Source organism: Lytechinus pictus, chromosome 1, assembly GCF_037042905.1.
Source record: "Lytechinus pictus isolate F3 Inbred chromosome 1, Lp3.0, whole genome shotgun sequence".
Taxonomy (NCBI): Eukaryota; Metazoa; Echinodermata; class Echinoidea; order Temnopleuroida; family Toxopneustidae; genus Lytechinus; species Lytechinus pictus.
The window spans coordinates 14,304,875-14,330,664 of record NC_087245.1 but is presented as its reverse complement, the minus strand read 5'-3'; the positions used below and the strand labels follow the sequence as shown (position 1 = coordinate 14,330,664).

The following is a 25,790-nucleotide window of genomic DNA, read 5'->3' as shown; positions in this document are numbered from 1 at the left end:
TTTAAAACGTGCTTGAATTATCCAGTTTCAGATCAGAATATCGATAATTTTTTGCTCGCGCCTCACGCTCGCATTATTAATGTTACTGTAGGAATAGGCCTCTGTCAAAGATTGGTGAACCGAGACAGCTGATCGTCGTAATATTCGGAGCTGACGAAGAAATGCGAATGTGTCGTTTGTCCGGAGTCAAAGATGAAACTGCTGTTTTTGGTCCACCAACTTTCAAAAATAGGCCTACTGCTTGGTCATGAATGTCATTTTGACAATAAATGTTATAGGCCTACGTTGTAGAATTTGTTAGCGTCGCAATTGCGAATACTCCCTAGTATGATTCTAAGCCTTTTGTGACAAAACTCAACCTCTTTTGGGAAAGAAGGGTTTTCTCCCTTTATCCCCTGAATTCTTTGACATGAACACAAAGGTCACCTTTCTTCCATCATATTGAGAACCACCTTTTATAAGGTCTATGCAGGGACCGCGGAAACGGAGGGTAGGGGTGGGTGGGCATGGTGGGTTTCAGCCCCCCACCCACTTTTCCCAAACCCGTGTTCAAAAACGTAAAAATTACCATCTGATTATGATTTTCAGCCCCCCCCCCTCCCCCCAGTTTAAAAACTGTTCCGCGACCCCTGCTATGATAATCTTAGAATTCCGTACATCGTCTGATGGATCAAAAGAAGCAGAATCTCACCAGTCAACGGTGCTATGCCGACCAATAGCGAAATGATCCAGATGATGACGATCATGACGGTTACCCGCTTACGGGAAGACGGATAGCGAGCAGACCAAACAACCGCCATTAACCGGTCAGTTGAAATGAACAAGACAGTCGCGAAGTTTCCTATGGTGCACATAGAAGCGCCAAAGCCATTGATCTGCAAAAGAAAAGCATGTAAATAATTAAATGAAGATGAAATTATTAAAAATAACTAGAGGGGATATTATGTCAGTATTTTTTTATTGGTTTGTGCTTTTAGTGACTGAATGCTTTTTAAAAATAAAGGTTGTTACAGATAAAAGAGCGGTGTGATAACATTATAATCTAAGGTGGGAAAGCTTAATTGTTTCTGTCATGGCAATAATCATTTTGTCACCATTTAACTGGTCGTACTTCACCTTTTGTGCGAGATTGAAAAACGTTTTTATTGCAAATACTTGCATGCTTGGCAAATAAATAGGGAGTGCAATGGATTTTAAGATTTTTTTCTGCGATTGAAACTGCTTATTTTCTTTTACCCATCTATCTTTAGAAATGTTGTTGTTTTTTAATTAGAAATATAGGTTGTGTTATCCCCTTTCATATTTTCAAATATTGTGTCATTGCTAGAGAGTAGTTTAAATCAGTAGCGTACGCATGATTGTTGAGGGGGGGGGTTCAAGCTGAATGAAATGTTGACAACCCCCCCCAAAAAAAAAAAAAAGGGTGTTCACCAAAAATGTTACGTCGTTTTGCTTTCGTACCTCAAAAAAAAATTCGACAAGCAAAAAAAAAGGTCTTAAACTAAATTTTAGGGGGGTTGGGTATCCAAAAATTGAAGAGTGTTGAACACCTCTTACACCACCCCCTGCGTACGCCTCTGCCTCTGGTTTAAATGAAATGAAAGAGTAAACGATTTGAAATTGTTAGGTGAAGTAGTGTGGAGTTTCCATGGATTCGCCATTTACTTTTATCAATTTGGCTAATGGCTACGTACCCAATCATGATATATTTCAAGGGTTATTTTGCATTCATCGTAGTACTTGTATTATTGAGTAGGCCTACAGTTTTCCAATACGTGCAATATCATTTCGTTTGTGAATGATTTATACAAGAAAGGTTTATCAATTAACCCATAAAAAAGAGATAATCATTGTATTACACATGAAACGCCAACATTTCTTTTATTTCCATGCGCCAAACAAGCGGCATAAGCGAATTTGTGATACAATGCAGTACAGAAAACATTAAAGGGGTGTGAACTTAATGTGTGTGGATGGTCTCTCATAGTCTTAAAATATACGTTTCCAGATATCTACTAACACTACAGAGAATAAATTGACCTTTAAATTGTATAGAGAAATGTTTTGAGAGGAAAAAATTGTTTTGCTACTTGGTAACACAATTATTGCGGTAATGTATTGAGTAGTTAATTAGCATGTTATCATTCAAGTGGGTCTATATTTGAAGAGTTTAGTTGCAAAAGGGGTTAGGTCCATTTTAGAACATTCCGAGAAAAACCATGTTTTTTATTCTCACTTATTGCAATATTCTTATGAGAAACTAAATTGTCATGATGTACTACCCTATCATGTGAACATAAAATTGAGTATAAAAGAAATATACCTGTCTTCAATTTTTTTTCTATTCTTTTTTTCAATTTGGAAAGTTTTCAACATTTAAAGGACAAGTTCACCCCAACAAAAAGCTGATTTGAATAGAAAGAGAAAAATCAAACAAGCATAACACTGAAAATTTCATCAAAATCGGACGTAAAATAAGAAAGTTATAACACTTCAAAGTTTCACTCAATTTTTCCAAAACAGTTATATGCACATCCTGGTCGGCATGCAAATGAGGGGACCAATGACATCATCCACTCACTATTTCTTATGTATTTTATTATATGAAATATGAAATATTTGGATTTTTTTCGTCATTGTCATGTGAAACAAAGTTTCATTCCTCCCTGAACACATGCAATTCCATTATTTTAACATTTGTGGTTCAAGCAAGGGGTTCCTAATGGTCGAATTATTAAAAATTGAAATATTGTATTATTCAAACAATAAAAAACAAAAGAAATAGTGAGTGAGTGACATCATCGACTCTCTCATTTGCATATCACTGAGTTGAGCATAGAACTGTTTTGTGAAAAATAAGCGAAACTTTAAAATGTCATAACTTTCTTATTTTACATCCAATTTTGATGAAGTTTTCAGCGTTATTCATGTTTAAATTTTCTCTATTTATTCAAATCAATTATTTTCTGGGATGGACTTGACCTTTAAGTAATGAAACTCACAAAGCCATTCCATGATGCACCATTGTCTAAAGAAGTCGATTCGATTGAATTGTAATGATTCTTTTGCAGATATCCTTGGATGAAAGACGAACACTTCATTAAATTCTGAAGAAAGTGTAGCTTGAAGCACGATTCTATTAAGAGTTACAAGGTCATTATGGTTTCAGTTATCCCCAGAGCACGATTCTTGATAATATCCAAAGTGCTTTTTGACCTCGGTCTATTGAAGCTATACACTAGTTCATTGGAACACTCATCATGAAAACAATTATTTCTCCGTAATTCATTCGCATATATTATCAAAAACATGTCAACGAACACACTAATATACATTTGGCACCCATCAAATGCAACTGAAAGCTCTGTTAGGATGTAGTTTTGCAGCCTCAACATGTTTTAGCTGCATCTTTTACAGCAGGGGCGTAGACAACATTTGAATATTAAGCTTTCGAATGCTTTTTTAAGCTCAAATGATTTTGAATGTAAAACCTTGCTTTTCGAAATGAATTGAATTAAAAAATTAAATCAGAGTTGAAGTACTTGTAACAGTGAACCTCCATGTATATCATAATTATACGTAATCAGTGGATCATATTTATCTGGTGCTCATAATATCGCCCAGGCAGAAGAGTGGTGGGTCTTCCGGCGTGGGGATGAGGACCCAGTTTGTCGCCACTCATCGTCAGACAATTTGTCAAATCCTCTATAGCAAACAGCTAGATCTCCTACTCTTCATATCATTCAAATAGCAAAAGACGGGGCCTGCGTATACTTAAGTAGTGAACTTTAAATGTTTTCTCTCTTTTTTTTTCTATCAGTGAAAAAATAAGGGTATGCTTAGTATTGATTACATAGTTCCGCAACTACTGGTAAGCCTTTTCTTTTCACAATCTCTTCCTTTTTTTTTTTCAAAAATAACTTTCTCACTCTCTTTTTACTCTCTTTTGTCATTGTCTCCTCTTTTTTTAAGAATAACAAAACACAATAGGGCCTGTTGTCCCTGCCCCGTGACGCCACCCCTGTACATAATTTTATAATAATAATGATTTTTACCTTGCATAAGATTGGAAAAGCCTCGAGAAGCCGACCGCCATCAAAGATTGAAATCATGGAGAAAGTCATGCTGAGGACAGCGATACCCAAATCCATCACTATGAGGTTCAGTACGAGAAGGTTATGTGGATTACTCCTCAGTTTCCTATCCTGAACGATCGTAGTGAAAGCCACGATATTTGCCGATAATGCTACGATTAGGATGACGCTCAGCGTCAGGATCTCGGCAATCTGGGCAGGGCTCCCGAGGTCGTGCATGAACCGGTGTTGAACCGTAGCGTTGTCGGTGACGTTCGGCGTCATGATTATAAGCAGTGGGCACTGTCCTTTGATATGACTGACGGATAAATCGTAGTCAAACGTCGTAGTGAACTTTGATGTCTTTCCGTAAAGAGTCTTCTTTCAGAATATCAATTCTCTCGATGAAAAGCGAATGTAGAGTCTCATCGTTAAAAAAAAGAGGGATACAGAGAGAATGTGATACGCGGATGATATGAGCACCTTATTGCATAACATTTTTAGAGAAGAAGATATATAGAAAAGAAATCCTTAAAAATGTAAAGGATTTAAGATAACAAAAATCATCATTTCCCCTTTTATAGGCCTTTTATGATTGTTGACACTAATGAGTAGGGCTATACGGACGCCGCTGCGTCAAAAGAACTTAATGCGCCGATATTGACAGCAGTACTGTAGAGTTACATCGCTAAAGCGGATTAATTTTCAAATGAAGAAAAAAGCTCTTGCATGTCATTGATAAAAAGCTATTATACATGCACAGTAATAATGCATGAGGAAACAGGTTCAAGGACGTAGAGCATCGGGTTGCTGGTCCATTATGGAGTCTCATGAATATGATATCCGAGTGCTGTCATTTCAGTTTTATCTATTTCTTTCTTCTTTTTTTTGGCGGATGTTCGCGTAGTGTTTATCTCCTTTCGTTTTATTTACAATTCAAGGTGCCTGTCCATATAAAAGCTTAAAAATTCACAGTGCAACGGCCTTGGTATCAAAACCAAAACTACCATTCAAGGAAACTATCCTCAGATTGATCAGTAATTATATTTCAATATACTACTCTCATAAATTATTTAGGAAGAACGATAATTACATTTATGCCGCTGCCTGTTTCTGGATTGTCCAATTTTGGGTTTTCCTGACTTCATTTTACTAAACAAGGAATGTTCAAACCAACTATTAATCTACATAATTATTTGGTACATGACTTATTGAAGTGATGCAGCGATCGCATTAAAATGTCGACTGTTTCGATACGTCATCGTCATACGGGTCAATGATGGATATATATACTAATTCGATTTACTAAAATAACATTTGGTGTGTATTTAATGATAATTATGCATGAAAACAAAGAAAAGCACGAACTTAGGGTTAGCATGGCATTTGTATGAAATGCATGACATAAATATAGATCAAAACATAATTTAAGTATATGTATATAGACTAAAACTGGAGCGCGCTCCTGATTAGTAAATAAATTGTATGGATTGGTGCTAATTTACCTCAAGTTGTGATCTAGAGCTTAAAAGGTTTCCAAAGGTTCATTGTAATCACTGGTGTACAAATTGGAGAAGCTTCCCCCTCCTCCCCCCCCCCCAAAAAAAGAGACCAATAACCAAAAATGGAAAAGGGTGAAATATGATTATTTTCTGAATATCATGTCAAATGTATCACAAAATTAGATGAAACATGCATGAAACAAATTTAAAAACTTTGCTTGTTCGCTATAAACTCTTTAAAAATTTAGCCCTATCTATCACGTCTGGGCTCCCTCATAGTTATCTGCTCATTACGCTGCTTTTGTTTTTTGACATTCTTTGACAAAATAATCAGAAAATACTAAAATGATAGTCAGTAAGAGACAACTGCATATCTAGTCAGTCACGAAGAGAGGCGACGACATTAGGCTATCTCGACAGGGAGAAAAGTGATATAAAGCTGACATCATTGAGGTCAAGTGCAGCTACCCAAATCTTTCTTCGTTTAGGCTCGTTGCTTTCCTTCTTGCTTTCTTCTTTGTCTCTACTTGAAAACTCGTTGGATGGTTTGCCCCCCCCCCCCCCTTTGTGGCATCGGCCCTGTTCAAATACTTTATATTAGTCAAATGTGGCCAGAAATGGACCTTTATGACTGAAATGATAGTTGCACCCAGGTGACTCTGTCATTTAGTATGTAATATGGGTGCAACCCGCATTAAAGGTATGTTTGAGCTTATTTCGTCCTATTTGATTTTGTCAAGTTTTGTTGTTGTTGTTTGTATTTGAGCTCATAATACCTAGTTCCATCTGTCACGATTCGCGATACAATTGAAACGGTGCTTTTACTCGTGGAGTAATCGTAGTGATCATAACAGATCGTATTAGATTTTATCAGATCAGTCGTAGAAATCGTAATGATCGTAGAAAAAAAATTGCATGGTTCAAAAATTTTCGTGATCAGTTACGAAGGTCCAATCGTAGCGTTCGTAATGGATCGCACGACAGTTGGTACGAGGCTTTAGCATACATACATGATACAAATGACCGGAATCAAATTGTGACTATTTCCGTGGGGTATTATTGATAAAAAAATAATACGTCATTAAAGTACTATCAGCCCAGTATCACATATCAAGTTCATTTAGATCCTGGTTGTTAAACAATACAGAATTGAGACATATTCGCTTGACCCATAAATTTGTCTAGAATTTATTTTAACCCTAGGTGATGGTAGGAAAATTATATCATTTTGCCCCATTTCTGCGATTCTTCCGGCCAATCGGCCATTGCAGGGATTAATGTATTTTTCATGGAATAACCCTTTAATAAACGTGAAAACGAACACAAAATAATTATGTATATATGTCAAAGATCCAACTTTGCATAATCAGTACTCGTATTTGATACTAGTGCTTGCTTTTACCTAAAGCCTCATTTATCATCATGTAAATATTTCTTGTAATGAACGAATGCAACGCTAAGTCTCCTCAATGATGACCATGGATGATCATGGCTCTGGGAGGAGGGGCTGTGGGGAGGGGGTTGCTTGTATAGCCCCTGGAAATTTGGTTGGTACACTGTTAGAAAATTTATTCTTAAAATAAAAGAAGTTCCTGCAGCAGAGTCTCGAGAACACCTGTAATCTGACCAGATTGCGTAATCTTACAGGAAATTGGTATTTGGTGTATGGAACCTTACATATTTCCTTAAAGAAAACACCCTTTTCCCCTTTTTAAACAGACCTGTTCTGTTAAATTGCAGAAAAAAATCCTGTTTTATGAATTTATAGAATGATTCTGTTATTGCTTTCTGCAAAATCTTCTTTTTTATCAGTAAAATCAGGATTTTTCAACAGTGTATGCTATGTGGATAAAATAACACATAGGCCAGAGCCACATTTCATTTTTTTAGAGGGGTTTGTGTTTCATTTGGATTTTTTTGGACAAAAGGCGCCTGCAATCTGGAGTGAGCCCCCCCCCCCCCCACACACACACACACATTTTGGTGCTTGTCATTTTTTTCATATCAACCAGCACTCCATCTTATAAACCCGCTCACATGCCTCTGTGGATGATCCATTTGATTACATTACCCATCCATGCATGGAAAACTCAAAATAATATCTAATAAATTTCAATAATGTAATGTGCAAGATATGCATATTTTTCTTTCCTTATAAGTAATCAAATTACACCCGGAGGACAACCTGTATAAGATAACTTTTATAATTTTACCAGCCTGTGACTTATAACCTAACCTAACCTAACCTAACAAAATCAGTATGATGATAATACGAAATATTTCAGTGAGAATCTCATGACTGGGGTAACAGTATATTGAACATGACTGTGTTATCAATATCCCAGATACCAATTTGCTTGCGGCTCTCCACTCGCTCATGAAAATAGAGAAACATATAATGTCATTCTTGAACATTCTTCATGTTCACATTTAACCTAAAGCATGTCTGAATGTATATTTTATGTGTTATTTTCGATAAATTTGACTGGAAAGTGTTCCGATGAAATCATGTAGTATATTATTTGATGTTGATTATTCCACCTTCTCGTGGAAATAAAAGGTTTTAATGATGGGTGATCCAGAGCGCTGAAGGAAACATTTTTTTTCATTTTGTCATCAAATAAAATAAAAGATAAATAGTTTTAAGGGGTCGCGGTCAATTTGGTTGTTTTCTGGACAAGTGTTTTCCTACATTTTATATTTCCTCCTCGAAAGAAATAAAATTAAATAATGTCCATCATCTGACCTTACCAACCATATCTTTGACCACTTCACAAATACTCTTCATTGCACTTTTACTTTCAGCTCAGAAAGATTTGTTAATATTCAAAACTTTGTGAAAGTATACTTCATGTGAAACCGTGTTCGTTAATGGGATAAGCCATGCGATAAGAGAGAAAATATAACACTGCAACGATTTATAAGTAAAGTAGTGGTTGGAGACAATCTATTGGAGACACTCACAATCTTGATTTGGCAAGGCATTTGTCTTTTATATTTCTTCTAGGATGTCATTTATTATCTGTTATTAATGGAAGGTATTAGGAGGGGGTATATATATTTTCATCTTCTGTTGGTGACTGGCATCTGCTCTGGAGGAAGTAAGTTCACTTTCATTTCGTTTTCAGTTGAGCCGATATTTGCTTCTGTGACTAATAAGGTTCGGATTAGTACCTAATGGTTAACACAGTGAACGCGATAACAATATTGTTTATGATAATGACATTGATAATAACAATGATACCTTCTTTTTTCTAGTTTGTCATGCGTAACAATAACCATGCTGTCGTCATCTCACAAATCCCAGCCTTTTTTCATTCTGAAATGTCGATCGCTTGGCAGGAAGGCTGAGTGTCCCATTTTAAAAGTGTTGGTATCACTCTGCCAGCAGAGATCGAACCCAAATCTCTATGAGGCGGGCGCTCAACCGATTGAGCCCACAATCATGTCCGATTATAAAGTTGATGACGATGATGACGACAAGGACGATGATGATGACAATGGTGGTGGTGGTGGTGATGACGATGATGACGGGGATGATGATGATGACGACGACGGCCATGATGGCTTTGATAACAAAATAAATAATTTCATTATGACAATGATGACCATCATGATCATTCCTAAAAGTTATGATCACAATGATGACACTGATGACAATGGTAGGCCCGAATGGTAATGATAAATCAATAACAACGCTAGTAATGCAATTTATTTCGTACATGGGTTTGTATGAGAGAAAGTTTGTATTTTTAGTTTAATTGCTTTGATTTTGAAATTGATTTATAATCATATTATGAGGGAAATCAAGTGATACTAATCCAGTATCAAAGAGCAATGCTAACTATTCTCACCGTAAATCGACTAGTTCTACAGATACATGTATAATATCAGGGGCTCATTAGTCAAATCAACATTTTATTTTCAAATATGCATCCGACACTGTGTATTGCTGCATGCCTAATATCAGGCGTGATTCAAGCCTTCAGTTTTATCTTCATTTCTTTCATTTTCATAATTTTATATTTATTTCCATTAGAACATAATCCAAATGAATAGCATAATCGGTGATTTCAAGACGGATTTGAGATTAATCATGTCAGGTAGTCATCTCTGACAAGCCAAGATATTTTTCTTATGATAATATATTGATGCTGTTACCTATGTTGCGTTATATTTCAATGTGTTTTCAAAGTGTGAAAATAAATATATAATTGAATCATAGTAATACATGGCAACTATGAACTGCTTGTAATGACAATTTATTGAGAGATGCAATTTGCACTACTAGGTCATCATATTTCTTTGCTGCCTTTAAATTGTTCCGTTTATTAATTTCAAATTTGACATGTATTGTTTAATTCGTTTCGTTCTCACATTTCCCTTTGAACTCCGATGCTTCTACAGACTTTGATTGCATTTCTCTGAAGTGATATTTCAGCTGAAAACAAACACATTGGTTTTCACGATTACTTATTTCATCTTCATATATAGTGTAAAACTCTATATCCCAAATAGCATTGCCTTCCACAAAATACATTTTGTTTCCTCGTTTAGTGTAGGACTATATTTTGTGTGAATACAAAGTGTAATAGTTTTGACCAGAAACTGAAAGTTGAAAATTTTACAGAGTTCCCTGTTAGTTTTGTGTACAGAGATACTTAGTTTTGTTGTAACGTTTATACGAGATGAAGGAGGTAGAAGGATATTAGCCCCCATATAACAGAAATAAACAAATTGTGAAGGGAGTAAAAAAAACAGCAAGCCGTTGAACCAATGGGGCATATAGGGACAATTGCCTACCCCCAGAAATAAAAAAAAAATGACAATTTTGTTTAGCAATTTGTAAATAGGAATTAAATTCTGACATAAGCTTCTCATTCAAGGTGCAAAGACAAATAATATTATTTTTCTTGTAAATTTTTAAAGTTTTCCTCACTCGTTCTTAGGAAGCTTTCTTTTGCATATATACCAGATATGATTCTCGCGCTTCGCGCTCGATTCGCGGTACACGCATTTTGTTCTTGTCCGCCCATACCCTGGCCAACATTTTGTTTTGCAATCCACTTATCCCCTACTTGTATTAGATTGGTGTTGCCACTGGTTACAGGAAAAGAAAGGGATAACTCAAGTACATGATTAAAACAAATCCACTTGATATCAAAGAACGGTTCAAGTGGCCTCCTAAATCGTATTTTCACACAATAGGTTGGTCTGGGCTTCAGAACATAATATGAAATTATTTGATCTATGTGAATTGGCATGGTATCTCGCACAAACGTTAAATTCTACCCCCTGTCATATTCTGAGGAAAGCCCATATAAGTACAACAAATATCGACTAGGGCTTCTTGTATAGGACAAGTGTAATATTGGTACAAAGTATAATAGTGCCACTGTAATAATGGCAATTGATAGTGTAAGCCCTTGGCAGATAGTCGTAATTGGTCATCGGTTTCTGGCACTCATACAAAAAGAGCATGCAAATTGGAATATTGACGTTAATAAAAATGATTCAAATTAGCAAGTATTTTGACAGCGGGATCGCATTGACCTTATTGGTGTACTTATTACATCCTTTTTTCAATCTTAACCCATAGGCCCGTATTCTAAAGTCAGGTTTAACTTAGACCACGGTCTCTAACTCTGTGCTAAAATTATGGGGAGCCAAAAGTTCAAAAATTCTGTTTATATTGTATATTTCTTATTTTTATTATTTTGTTTCATTTTGCTTTCATTTATGAAGAAAAATACTTCAGTTTTCATTCCCAAACAATTATGAACAATTTGGGTGTCATATGAGTTAATAAATCGAATGTGTGTTGTTCCGGGGATTTGTGCTCCAATCGGCTCTCCATAGTTAAACCACAACTTTAAACCCGAGTTCAGATTACGGGCATGAGAGCATATTATACAGACAAGTGTTTGGTACCGCAAAATCGTAAAATAGCCATGTATGCCGATATAACAACAAGTTGTAAGAACAAAAATCCACGTGTAAAAGACAATTACCTTCATTTGGATATTTCTGTCCATTTCCTTCCAAATATATTGTATGTATTTGGGTGATAAAGCATTTCCATGTATTCCGCTTGTTTATGAAGATGATTAATAATCATTACGAAAATCACAACATCCTAACTGTTTATTATGACTTATATTTTTCTTTTTATTTCAGAGCATTCATTTTTATCAACAGATTCAGTAAGACGTCTGTCAACCGGTCAGGTAAATCATGGACAATGGCAAACTCTTTCTTTCAATACGTCCGAACATTTTCGGATCCGGGTCAAATTCATTTCTTTCAACCTGGTACCCGGTATTGATTTCATCAGCATCGGCGATGGACTCAAACCAGATAGTACCCATAATGCAATGTTTACAAGTGACGGAAAGTACACCACCTTGGCAAAGTTCAGCGGACGCACTATGACGAGTCAAGTAACTTCTCTCAGGAATGCAGTCTGGATAGGTTTTTACATTAATTCAATATCAGCATCCTTTTCACTGGAGATCACAGTCGTCAATCAAACAGGTAGTCATAACAAGAAAAAAAAAAGAGATATAAATATATATGTTTGATTAAACAATTGTCTAAGAATATAAAAAAGGGACTGTGGTATTGTCCTCTGTACCTTGTTTATAAATTTCCTCCGCCCGCTTACCCCTCGTTTTGTTCTTCTCTGTGTCTTTTATCTTATTATATTTTTCCCGTTTCTTCACCTCCTCTTTCTACCTTTCTATTTTCCTCCTCTACATACTACACTGTAAAAAACATTGGGCAAAATTTTAACCAGCACGAGGGTAATTATGTGTCCAACCAATAGCAGGCGCGTAGCCAGGGGGGGGGGGGCGGTGGGGGCGGTCGCCCCCCCCCCAAAACGTCCCCAAAAAGAAAAAAAAAGAAGGGGAAAAAGAGAGGAGAAAAGGAAAAGCGAAGAGAGGAAAGGGAAGAAAGGTAGCTTTGTGGGTTTTTCTTTTTATTCTTTTTTTTTTCTCAAAAAAGAAACTCCTTAACTCTTGCTCTAAATTTATATATATGAATTTTGCTTCCGCGGTTAAATGACAATATTGCAGTTCTCCTTTGTTTCTCTCACCCTTTCTCTATAACCCTGTTTTTCCACCTCAGCTATATGTGTTTCTTGCCCGTTAAAGTTCAAACGTATACATTAGGGCATGGAATTAGAGTAAGGTTAGGCCGAAGTATATGAATTTATCTTTTTTTTTTAATTGATCGCGCAACTTCTGGTCGGGTCGGCTCCTTGGCGGGTAAAATCTTTATCTCAATTTCTGCCGTCACCTCCATATAGGCAACTTCTCCCGCTTTTCAGCTCATTACTAAACAACCGTAATTTGGGGGCAAACAGGTTTCTAATTGAAAAAGAGGAAGGTATAAAATTCGTGTCGTATTAAATAAAAAAAAGTGCAATATTTTTTTATCAAATTCTATTCAACTTCATGTCATTTCCCAGCACATTCATCTCCTGTCCTGTTTTGCGCCCTCAGTTTGAAATTTTGAATGACACTTAAATTTCTTTATCATTCAAAGTGAAGCGCATCAGGATAAGTGAAATAAATTATACATCATCGTGTTTTATATAATTTCAATAATCACAGAAGTTTCAACTTTTTGCGCACTATTTTCCTTGTAATGAAGTTCAATAATCTTAGAAAATTAACTGAATTAGAGATATCTACATTTGATGAAACGTCCGCCCGTTTGAAATTTCAGAGTTTCATTGCTCTGAGCGGGGAGGAATATCTTCCTCCCGGCATATATCCTTCTTCTCCTCTGTTTTGCGAGTTAAGATATGCACTGTCGCTAAATTGTTTGTAATCAAACCTGATCTTTCCAAGGGAAGTACTAGCAATACAACTTAGAAAATAACCTTTTCTCGGGATCATTTTCTTTGCAAAAAAAATTAAAAAACGCTTTAGCTTCCGCGCTTCGCGCGGGGTTAATATTATTTCAATTTCCTCCATTTTATCCCTTTTTTGTTCGTTTTAAAATCACTTTTGAAAACAAGGTTCAAAATCACAAGTAGTCAAATGAATTGGAGCTGATATAGGTACTAGAGACAAGGGAGGCGGCTCCTTTTTATTTCAATTTATGAAACACCGAAAGCTTCGCGCTTCGCGCGGGAGGGGGAAACTCCCCCTCCCTGCACCCACCCCCTAGGGAGCGCGCTTCGCGCGCTCTGTAAGTGTTGGCACGCTTCGCGTGCATTTACCGCCCCCTCCAAAATGAAATCCTGGCTACGCGGTTGCAATTTAGGGCAGTATTTTACCCAATGCGGGAAGCATATTGCCCAGTAAGGTTAGAAAATAAGCAGCAGTTACTTTAGAATGGGCAAAATTGTTAATCACACTGGATAAATAAAAATGCCCAAAAGAAATGTCCAATGTTGGTTGGACACACAATTACCCTCATGGAGCATTTTTACCCAATATTTTTTAGAGTGTATAAAATGCATTCTTATTCTATTTTCGTCACAGTCATCACTGCCGTTTTAGGGCACATACATTCAAACAATCTAGCAATCAATTGGAAAAGTGATATGTACGTTAGGAGGATTTAGTAAAACTAAAGATAGGCCATGAATTGAATTTTCATTATTGATTGTGTTGCTCGCTTCAATTTTAGCGACTTCGTTGTATTTTTTTCCAGATGAAATCACCCTTGATGCAAGTGAGAGTTATTTCATTCAGTCTTCAAGCTATCCCACCGAATACCCCCAAAACTGCTACCGATTTTGGAAATTCCAAGCCGTCGATGGATTCGTCGTATCCGTCATCGTTCACCACTTCGATCTCGAGTTCAATAGGGACCATCTCTACATCGGCGATGGTGTAAAAAGGTTCTCAAACCAGATGGATAGCTGGCACGATCTAACTGGGAATTTGATCGAAATCAGCGAGTATAGATATTTTATTTCTCTCCGGTCCTCGGTACTGATCATATTCACTACGGATTTCGTCACCGCCGAATCCGGTTTTCGGATAGAATTGCGGGCAATTGAACAAGTTGGTGAGAAACAAATAATTTCACGATTCCATGACTGTAATGTTAACGTCATAATGATGTCACTATGACGTATTTTTTACGTTTTATGATTGTCCAGTCGGAGCAGCTAGGCGGCCTATGCAGTTTCGTAAATACCCAGTGTTGTGGTTCTATTGTGTAGATTTTGTTAACATTGAGCGTTGTTATTGCTATATTGCAGATTAATTCCCAGGCTTGTAATGAAATCATATAAGAAATTTGATGTTTGCCACTAATGAGGATGGGAAATATGGGAGATATATATGACAAGCGATTTGTCTATGTATTTCATGTTGCTTTTGATAGAGAAAAATTTTCGTAAAATTTGAATTTGTAAATATAAAAATATGTATTAAACGTTTTAAAAATTAGATGAAGATATTCCTTACCTTTCAGTTGAGATTCCAACTGCTTGTGTTTTTAAGGTTAAAATCTAAGCAAGTTTTAACAACCCTTGCTAGGCCATTAAAACACTTTTTTTTTCTTTGAAGCACCATTAAACGTGTGCTTTATCATAAACGCTGTCTATTCGATGTATGAAAGAAAGTAATGGAGATAAAATGCCTCAGTAAACGGACATAATAATAACTATAGTGACAGTCGGATACCTGTACATATCGACCACTCAAAACAAAGTTCTCAACGTGCCAACTTCTTAGATGACAAATGATGATGAAACGCGTCATCATATTATCATATTTTATTTTAAAAAATGTCTTAATAATTATTCACTTGTAAAATCAGTAATTAGTATGATCGCATTAAGCAGTGACGTTATCATGTACCTATCCACGGAGGATTAGTCTATTGTTACTGGGGGTGCTGAGCATTGTCACAGCACCCCCAGTAACAATAGATAATCCTCCGTGGATAGGTCCATGGACGTTATGAGGCATAAATTTGTGGTTGAGGCTTTCAATATAGAGAAATATCTTTGAAAATTGCAAGGGGCAAAGCGAAAAATTACAAAATAGCATTTTATATCATTAATCATTACTTTTGTCATAACTTTGGCGAGTAAAATGTCAAATTGGAATGATATTTAAAGAAATTAGATGATTTTAAACTTCGATATTCAAATTCTAATTTACTTTATTCTCATCAAATAAAAATGTGAAATAATACATATATAAACTACCAAAGAAAATCAATCAATAATGGTTAAATCAGGTATTACACATTTTTATACACACTTAAAATGTTGGGCAACATACTGTCCACTGTGTTGGGTAATGTATGTTGTTTAAAACACAATATATATTGTGGGTAATTATTATCCAATTGAGCAAATTTTTTACCCAATTATTAGTGTTTATTACCAAATTTGGACAGATTTTAATCAATAGTTGTGTGAACAGTATGTTACCCAGTGATGATTGAAAATTTTGCCTTTTTTTGCTCAACCTTTTTAAGAGTGTAGGGGATTGGGAGCAGCAGTAGCACTTCAGTACGCCAGTTGTATTGGCAGGAACCTGAAGGAAGAAGTACCCTCATGCTGATGCGAGTTTCCCTTGGCCAGGGATGCCTGGATAATAGTATCCGCAATTCCTTGTATGAATATCACTTGTGTTCAGGGTGCTATAGATAGCAGGGTGCTACAGCCACCATGATTTTGCGAGAAGTGTAAAAAAAAAAAAAAAAAAAAGGGGGAAGAAAAAACGGAAGATAGAAGAAGGAAGAGTATAAAAAGAGGTGTGTGTCGTGTATATTACTCCTGTTATAAAATTAAAAATACACTATAAATTCCAAGGATTTAAAATAAATTCAGATCGACTGTGAATATTGACCAGCCGAATTTTAGATTTAGATTTAAACATTGTTGATTTAAATATAAATCTAAAAGATTTGAATTTAAATCTTTTGAGATTTAAAATAAATTCAAAATTCGACCGGACACTATTCACAGCCGATCCGGATTTATTGTAAATCCTTGGAATTTAGAGTGTATGGAATAGCACTGTCTAGTTTGTAACCGTCTTGCCTCCCATCATAATTTGCGTGTACGCCAAAAGATTTCATAAAATTGTTCTTTTTATTTCTTACCTACAGCTCAGTCTACACTACTTCAAAGTGTAACTACCATACCAATATCTTCATCCCCATCGGAACGGGGTAGCAATGACGTCATTACATTGGAAAGCAGTGCTGTACATCCAGGAACAACAATAAATGGGGGTATGTTAGACAGATACTTTATCTTGTGAGTAGAAAAGAGGTAAAACTTTTTACTCACGCCCCCAAAGAGAAATCGTTTTCGAGTAAGTAACTGTCTGTTATCAGTTTTGTATTAGGCCTACTTGCATAGCAAACCTTCGTACTTTTGTTAAAACAAAGGGGGGGGGGTCTAGGATTTTCAAAAGAGGGAGGGGGCACATTTTCCCTAGGAAAATTTAACAAGCAAAAAAGGAAAAGAAAAAAAGGTTTTCAGTAAAAAATGAAGGTCATTTTTGTCCCGCGTCAATTTTGAGAAGCAAATGATCCTCATTGTCTTCCTGTGGCTCTAAAAAGGGGGCACACTTGTGTATTACCGGCATATTTACATTAAAAATATTGACTATGACTCTCAAGGGGGAGGGAGCCAGATGTGCCTCCCCCTGGATCCGCTATTGATTGAAACAATTCTCAAACCACTCTCTAAAAAAAAATAATGTCTTTACTGTTGCTTCTTGTGCTGGGTATTTTTTAAGAGGGCGCTCACCAAAAATAATAAGAATAAGGATTGACAATATGGGAATAAATAAAAAAAAATGTTTCACTCAAACAGTGGCATGATGAGCCCCCCCCTCACCCCCCCAAAAAAAAAATAAAGGAACTACCATGGCACATAGAGGACAATTTCACAAAAGTCGTGAGAAGGCGAAAATTCTAGCATTTTTAATTTTAGAAAACGAAAATCCAATTTTGTAAGAGATTTTTGACATACATGTATTTCATTTTCATCCGTTTCCATTTTATTTCCGTTTCTCCTATTTATTTTGTTTTCTTGGTCGTAGTTTTTTTTTAAGGGTGTAGGGTCATATGCAACAAAGCCCGTCACACTTTATATACATGTGATATAACGCATTTATGGTGATGAAATCCTGATTTTAATGTGCGTTTTGAACGAGTATTATTATAATATTGCCTTTGCAATTAATTATTCTTAAAGCTTTTTCATCATGTAATACATCCTTTATTTCCTTTTTTCGTTTTGATACCTCGTTGGAATAATTTTTAGACCTACTTACAACTTTAAGTTCCACCTATTTTATTTCTAGTACTGAACATGCAATGGACAAACATTTCTCGTAAGTTCTCAATAATCTTCGGTGCTCTTTCTGCATCATTCTTTCTCATCTTGCTCGTGATCTTCCTGCGTTATGTGGGGGTGAAATTTAGACGACGCCACCATGATCACTTAACACAGACAGAAGGAATGGTAAATACATTTGATAAAAGTTACTGCCGTGATCACGGCTGTGCTACAGGAGGGGGGTATGGGCGAACGCCCCCCTTTTTTGGGAGGGGGGGGGGGTCATGTAGTGAAAAGAAAAGTTGAGAAAAATATCAAAAAGAAGAATAATATCAAAATGAGAGTCAACGTTACAACTGAGAAAATATAGGAATAAATACCCAAGGTATGGTCAGTTTGTCATTTAGATTTAACTGACTTTGTAACGGGCTTATAACAGCCAATAATAATCAAGAATTCGGACGGTACAATTAACGGCGGAGTTATCATGGTAAGTTTGATGAAATGGGGATTTTCTTTTGTGATGAAAGCTTTATGGTATAAGCATGGTTCCAACTATGCGTATTGCATCTTGTAAGTAGAATTCATAATTCTAATTACGAAAAAAATTAATGTAATAGCTAATATGAAAATGCAAAATAGAAACAAAAAACAAGAGTGTAATGTTCTACTTAGCGCAAGAGAAATAAATATGTATTATCTTTAATAGAATCATGCAGGCTATATGTCTGCTCCAACTAAATGTAAATGCGATTTAAAGAATATCGCAATTATTTATTCAATTCATTTCATTATATCATTATTTCTTGTCCTTCAGATATACTGCACTGTCACAGATTCGGCACCAGTATTGCCCCCTCGTAGATTCATCAGAAAACACGCGTCTCTACTCTCTGCCTCCCCACCCGACGTTCACAGACACGCGTTTTTAGATGACGAAAGTGACAGCACCAATGATATGTTAAAGAACAGTCATGCTTTGAAAGATGAAGTTTTTAGCGAGGTTATATACACCCCTTATCTGAGTCAACAAGTTGCATTTGAGTCCTCAAGAAACGATGGCGCGTACGCCTGCGTACCCGATCCCCTAGGCAAGTATACTTTCGATGAAAGTGAAGAAATTGACAAGTTCGGGTTTGATAGGCCTGTTTCACGAGCATATTATGATGTACACGAGGTGTCTGGCCCTAAACCTCGTGCCACATGTAGGAGATGTGGACTTGAGAAGGTCCAATATGATTGGTCGGCAGCTGACGACAGTCAAATTAAGAGGTATGGATCTGGAGAGGGATGTCCTGGACATTCATCACCAAGACGTGTAAGACCTAACGATAGGTATGGTAAAGATGATTTTATCGTCTCACGCGGTGCTACCTCGAAATCTGATGACGATTCTCTCAGTGTGATGTCGTGCACGTCAGGACTTGGTGGAAGCAGATTAAGTGAATCATCTAATGCCAACCGTTGTTGTTGTTCTTTACAGAGTAATGGATGGTTACAATCAGATGAGTCTTGTAACTTTCCTCCTTCCAAGGTTAGGGAATTGTCGTCCTCAAAAACATCAATAATGTCGACAGAGGATTTGAGATTCTCACATTGTGACATTGACGAATTCGGCTACCTCATCTGCGAAACGTCGACACCGAAAAGCGGTGGATTTCGGCAACTTACGTCCAACCGTGACGAAAAATTACGTTACCGTGCTAGCAGCAGCGATGATTGGACAACGTCAGATGAACTCGATTCGTCTCCTATAAGATATTCGGTGAGAGAATCGGTCTCAAGTAGTTCAACAATCGAGCACACCTATCTTGAGAGAGAGTGCATTGAATAACACTATGGCCGAGACCTAACGTATGAGAACATGTGACCTCAAATTTAAATTCATAAGAATATAAAAAAGCGACGTTCATAATCGTAAAGATGGTTAATTTATACATGGATCATTTTGGTGCACAATAATTTTAGCTGATTATCTGGTTTATTCATAACATAGGACTACATTCATGCAGGACAAATTTGAAAGAGATTTGCATGGGCTCCAGGCTGAAAATATTATGATGAAATAGATAGGAGTATAATCAGATAAAAACAATGCTAAATATTTCATAAAATTTGGATGAAAATAACGAAAATGTGACATTTAATGTTTAGCATTATGTCATAAAACAGTTTTATGCACGTCTTCGTGAATATACAATGTGTTGACTCAAATTTTTACTCTTTCGATCTGAATGATTTTCAACCTGTAAATAATACCTCAGTCACATTTGCTTTAAGGCGGCCCTACGGCGAGTCGAAAACAGCCGTTTTAACATATTTCTTTGCAATAGCTACACATAGATGGTTTGAATAAAAATGAATAAAACTATTGTTTTCTACTCGCCGTACGGCCGCCGCACCATAGAGCAAATGTGACTGAGGTATTACTTCACATTCTCATTCCTTCTCTAGAAGCTGTAATGACTATTGTAATGTAAATGAGAGTGCGAGGCTGAGTGAACATGAATGTGAATAATTGAGATTGCAGTGCCTTGGGCTTGTGAGAAAGAAGAGAGAGAGAGGCTTGTTGGTAATAATAGTGACACACACTCTTCAGCATCTTTGGTGATCGACGGTCAGCACAGCCATTTCTTGGCTCATATATTTCTAACGCTAATTTCAAGTCACTGTAAGTAGTTTGGTATTTTTATATCCTGCTAAGATTATAGAGGGAATATCAGTCGTACTGTGGGAGAAAAGAAAGCAAGTAGTTTATGTTTGAATTAGTATACATTGATTGAAGAAAATGCGTTTTTTATTGAATTGCGATTAAAGAAGTCAAAGTTTGTTTCAAGAAAATATCCTTTAAAGGCTTGTCGCGTTCAATGTAGAAACTTAGTTTTACTATTTAAAATAAATCTAATGTATTTTTGTTTTATCAACATGCAGACTAAATTTCACTCTGTCTTTAAATGTGTTACTCATTAATCCATGAGCACTGAGCAGACACGCCCATTAGGCATTACCCACCCTCCTATTAGCGGTGCAAAAAAAAAGAAATTTCCTATGAGGGAAGGTGAAGAGAGATAAGCAGAGAAATATAAGTAAACAAAATAAAGGGAGGGGGATAATTTGAATATATATTAAAAAAGAATACAAATTTTGCTTCGCGCATTGCCTGTCGAGTGGCATAATCGGAACTTTTCGCATTTACTACGGAGAAACTCTCTTAAAACCTACAATTCCTTTGAAAATGCAAATCAAATCACAGTGGAGAGCTGAGAGGCTTTTGTCGAAAGTTGGTGAACCGGAAACGCATCGGAATCTGTCAGCTCTCCATTGTGATTTTAATTGCATTTTCAAAGGAATCAATGCGTTGTAGAGTTTTGCCGTGGTAAATGCGAAAACTTCCTATTAACACGGGTCTTTAAAGGTCAAGACCACCCCAGATAATTGTTGATTTGAATAAATAGAGAAAAATCAAAGTACCATAACGCTGAAAATTTCATCAAAATCGGATGTAAAATAAGAAAGTTATGACATTTTAAAGTTTCGCTTATTTTTCAAAAAATAGTGATATGCACAACTCAGTGACATGCAAATAAGACAGCCGATGATGTCCATCACTCACTATTTCTTTTGTTTTTTATTGTTTGAATTATACAATATTTTATTTTTTACAGATTCGACATTAAGGACCAACTTGACTGAACTATATAGTATTAAACAATGTTAACTCCACATGTTCAGAGAGGAATTGATCGTTGTTTCAGTTGACAATGAGGAGAAAATTAGAATATTTCATATACTAAAATACAAAAGAAATAGTGAGTGGATGACGTCTGCAGTCTCCTCATTTGCATATCGACCAGGATGTTCATATAACTGTTCTGTGAAATTAAGCGAAATTTTAAAATGCCATAACTTATTTTACATCCGATTTTGATGAAATTTTCAGTGTTATGTTGGATTTTTCTCTTTTTCTTCAAATCAACTTTTTGTTGGGATGGACTTGTCCTTTAAATATAGTAGATCTAAAGTCGATATGTTCAAACTTATTCTGCTCCAGATTCGAGTTTTTCTTATTTTGTTTCATAGCGAGATAAGAATCATGTTCCTATTTACTAAAAAATTGTGAATATAACAAAATTCTGCTCGCGCTACGCGCTCACACAATTTGGCTATGACAAATCCCTATACGTTTAGCTTATTGCGAATATTGTAATCCGCTGATTCATGAGAGTAATACGCCCATTTTATGAATTGTATGACACCAATGACCTTTAGATATAGTTATAACTGATAATATCGAATTAAAACATTTTAATACACTGGCGTGAATGTGTGTGCGAGTGGGGGGGGGGGGTGTCATACCCTGGAATCTTTATGGCAGTGAGGATAATTTGTACAAAAAACATAGGCATGCCCTATACTTCAGGTTAAGGGTACGATGATGCACTAACTCATATTGCCGTCAATGAAACACAGGACAGAAAATTCCCACACACTTTACAATTTAACCTTATTATAGGAGACTTTAAATCACATTAATGAAAAAAATCTAATATTTCAAATATGAATTTTGCGCAAAATTTTTGATGCTTTAAAATGCTCAGTTTGCATATCGGAATATAAAAAATTGTAGGTTCGTGCTAAGATAGTGTATCATTTTACTGATTACAAGGAACGCTTTAATAAATGCCCAGTTTTCAGATTAGATTCACCTCATGCTTTGCGTTCTCATCAATTGTTTAGTGAGATACATATCCTGTCCATGATTACAAAGAATATTGCTGAGAATGTCAAATTTTCTAACCGAATTATCAAAAATCTTCAGCTCGCACTTCGCGCACACATCAATTGTTTATTTAAATACCTAATCCTGTTCATTATTACAAAGCACGAAGAATATCGAGTTTTCAGATCGTAATTTTAAAAATTCATCTCGCGCTTTGCGCTCGGCATTATTTGTTTAAGTCTTATGAGATACCTTATTTTGTTTGTAAGAATGAGCAAACATGAAATTTAAAATATGTCTTTAGTTTCGACTATCCCCTCAAAGAAATAAACAACAAAAATCGGCTTTTAGCGGTTGATCGGGAAAATTGTGGATAGAAATATTTTTTTTTGAACACCACCCCCCCTATTGGCGAAACCTGACATGGGCACGACCCTGGGAAACGGGGATGCTGTGGTGCTTCGTGTGTTGTTCGCCATACGCAGCACCCATGGATATCTGGAAGGTATGCTAAAGAGCTGAAATGTAACTAAAATCACCTTCATTTTGCAATGAAAACCTTTTTTAATTTTTGCTTGTCAAATTTTTCTTCGAGCAAAACCACCTTTATTCTAATACCTTTCTAATCAAAAAGCAAGCGCTCAGTGCGAGTTGAAAATTTTCTGATATTCATTTTTTTTTGTAATTATCAGGGGCGGGTCCAGCTTTAATAGGCTTGGGCGGAAATCTATCCCCAAAGGTAGGGGTAACCAGGGCCTGGAAAATTTGACAAGCCAAAAAAAATAAAAGGTTTTCACCCAAAATGTAAGATCATCTAGTCCAAAATACATGTATTATTTCGATTGTGAAGTGATGTATTTTTCTCCATCATAAAAGACCAAAAATAGTAAGGGGGACATGGGATATTGTGTCCCCCCCATGGGCGGAAATCCCAGGGGGGACATGGGGGACGTGTCCCCCCTACTCAAAATAGTAGGGGGGACACAATATCAAATGTCCCCCCTACTATTTTTTGTCTTTTATGATGGTAAGAAATACATCATTCTAAATCGAAATAAAACATGTATTTTTGGATGAGTTGGGACGAGATGACCGTACTTTGGGGGATGATAACCTTTTTTTTTGCTTGTCAAATTTTCCCACCCCTTGTCCCCATAGGCGGATCCAGGGAGGCCGAGGGCCCCCCCCCCCCCCCTATTGGCGGAGCAAAAAAAAGAAAAAGGGAAAGAAAGAAGGAAAAAGGAGGGAAAAGAGAGGAGAAAAAGAAGAGAAGGATGACGAGTGCATAAAATAAGATGAGGGGAAGACTTGAAAATAAAAAGAACCTTTCGTGCCACTATACGAAATTTTTGCTCGCGATTCGCGCTCGCATTGCCTGTTAGGTGATTTACATATCTTGTTCAATATGGAGCTCAAATATCAAGTTTGGAAGTCAATATACAAAACATATTTCGTCTCGGAAATCGAACTTTCATTATTTTGTGTGATTTACAAATTGATTTTTAAAAAGTGCTCTGTAAAAATGGTTTTATGGTCTGATTATTTTATTAACATTTGCTGCTTGCGCTGCGTGCTCGCAAATTTTGATTTATCAGGTACCTATTATTTTCGTGTATTCCATAAAGTTTTCAAAATATCCCTTTTCAGGTCTGATTGTCAAGACGTGTCGATCAGCTAGCGCTGCACGCTGGCATTTTGATCGGCGAGTTATGTAAATAAAATTATGTTTCAATATTGATTATACAACAAACTAATTAAAATCCCCTTATGACAGTTTATAAAAAAATTTAGCTCGCGATTTGCGCTCGCATTAATGGTTAAAAATATATTAACTGATGCATCCTATTCATAATTACAAAAGTGAAATGTTCAGTTTTTATGCCATAATATCATCAGATTTCGCGCCCTCATTAGGCATGAATAAATATGATATTAATTTAATAATTAAATTGTCCCTTTTGTTTCATCTCGCGCTTAGCAAGAGGAATAGGAAGATAGTCATCATTTTCATGACATGTCGTAAGGATGTCCCGGTCCTATGTTAAAACTCAAAGTAATAATAATGAAAATTTTAGCTCTTTTTTTTAGGTGCAATCCATATCCACCTTACAATTTTCCTACAAAGTGCTTGAAATATAAAGCTGTAATTGACTCTTTTTTCAGATCGGAATATCAAAGTTTCATGATTAAAGATGTATTTAGAATGCCTAGATTCTAGGTCTAAATATGAAACGCGCGCGCATATTTATTCTTTTAGAAATTTTCTAAAATTTTCAGCTCGCGCTTCGCGCTCGCATTTTTTGATTATTGATATATGTAACGCCTTCATGGCTAAGTGCAAGCAGTCCTTAACAGGTACCAGTTCAAAACGTGTATAAAAATTTTCTGCTCGCGCTTTGCGCTCGCATTATTAATACTCATCCTTTTCATGATTTACAAAACATGAATAGAGTGTCTCGTTCAGTAAATATTATAGGACTAAATCTCGAAATTTTCCGCTTGCGCTTCGCGCTCGCATCAATTGTCTACTTATATACCTATTCTGTTTGAGTTATAAAAAGTGCTTAGAATTTCCATTATTTAGGTGAAAATGTAAAAAAAAAATCAGCTCGCGCTTCGCGCTCGCATTATTTGATTGTTAAATGCTAAATGCACGCAGTCTTTAACAGGTATCTTTTCCATCAGTTCATTTCTACTCGCGCTTTGCGTTTGTAGTAATTATTAAGTTGCATACACATTTTTTTCAGGATAACAAACATTGCCCAGAATGTTTAAATTTTAGGAAAAAATACATAAAATTTCCAAAAATTTAGCTCGCGCTTCGCGCTCGCATCCTATAAATAAGGATTATGATATTATATATGAATTTATAAGAATAAAGCTAAGAAGTGACTTATGAGGACTACCCCTTCAAAGAAACAAACACAAATCATCTTCGAGCTGCCGATCGGGGAAAATATGGCTGAAACAAATTTCCGCCCCCCTCCCTATTGGCGAAGGCTGGATCCGCCCCTGTGTCCCCCTACCTTTTGGGAGATATTTCCGCCCCTGGTCCCCCCTACTATTTTGGGTAGGAGGACGCGTCCCCCTTGAGCGAGCGCAAAGCGCGAGCTAAAATGTTTGGAAATTTCATGTATTTCCTGAAAATTTAACATTCTGGGCAATGTTTGTGATCCTGAACAAGAAGAATAAAGGCGACCGCACACCTTACGATTGGTCTG

The 25,790-nt window shown here is 36.3% G+C and overlaps 2 protein-coding genes across 2 annotated transcripts; one reads left to right on the top strand and one right to left on the bottom strand.

The window, feature by feature from the left end:
• Positions 1–632: 632 nt before the first annotated feature.
• On the bottom strand, positions 633–4,358 carry LOC135153675 (rhodopsin-like). Its single transcript, XM_064097695.1, has 2 exons — positions 4,056–4,358; positions 633–875 (listed from the first exon to the last, which is right to left on the bottom strand). The coding sequence occupies exons 1-2, from the start codon at positions 4,356–4,358 to the stop codon at positions 633–635; spliced, it is 546 nt and encodes a 181-aa protein (XP_063953765.1).
• Positions 4,359–8,426: 4,068 nt separating this feature from the next.
• Positions 8,427–20,772, top strand: LOC129257858 (uncharacterized). The gene is made up of 6 exons (XM_064096626.1): positions 8,427–8,676; positions 11,753–12,109; positions 14,243–14,602; positions 16,667–16,792; positions 17,875–18,035; positions 18,667–20,772. The coding sequence occupies exons 1-6, from the start codon at positions 8,607–8,609 to the stop codon at positions 19,681–19,683; spliced, it is 2,091 nt and encodes a 696-aa protein (XP_063952696.1). The 5' UTR covers positions 8,427–8,606; the 3' UTR covers positions 19,684–20,772.
• The last annotated feature ends 5,018 nt before the right edge of the window (positions 20,773–25,790 follow it).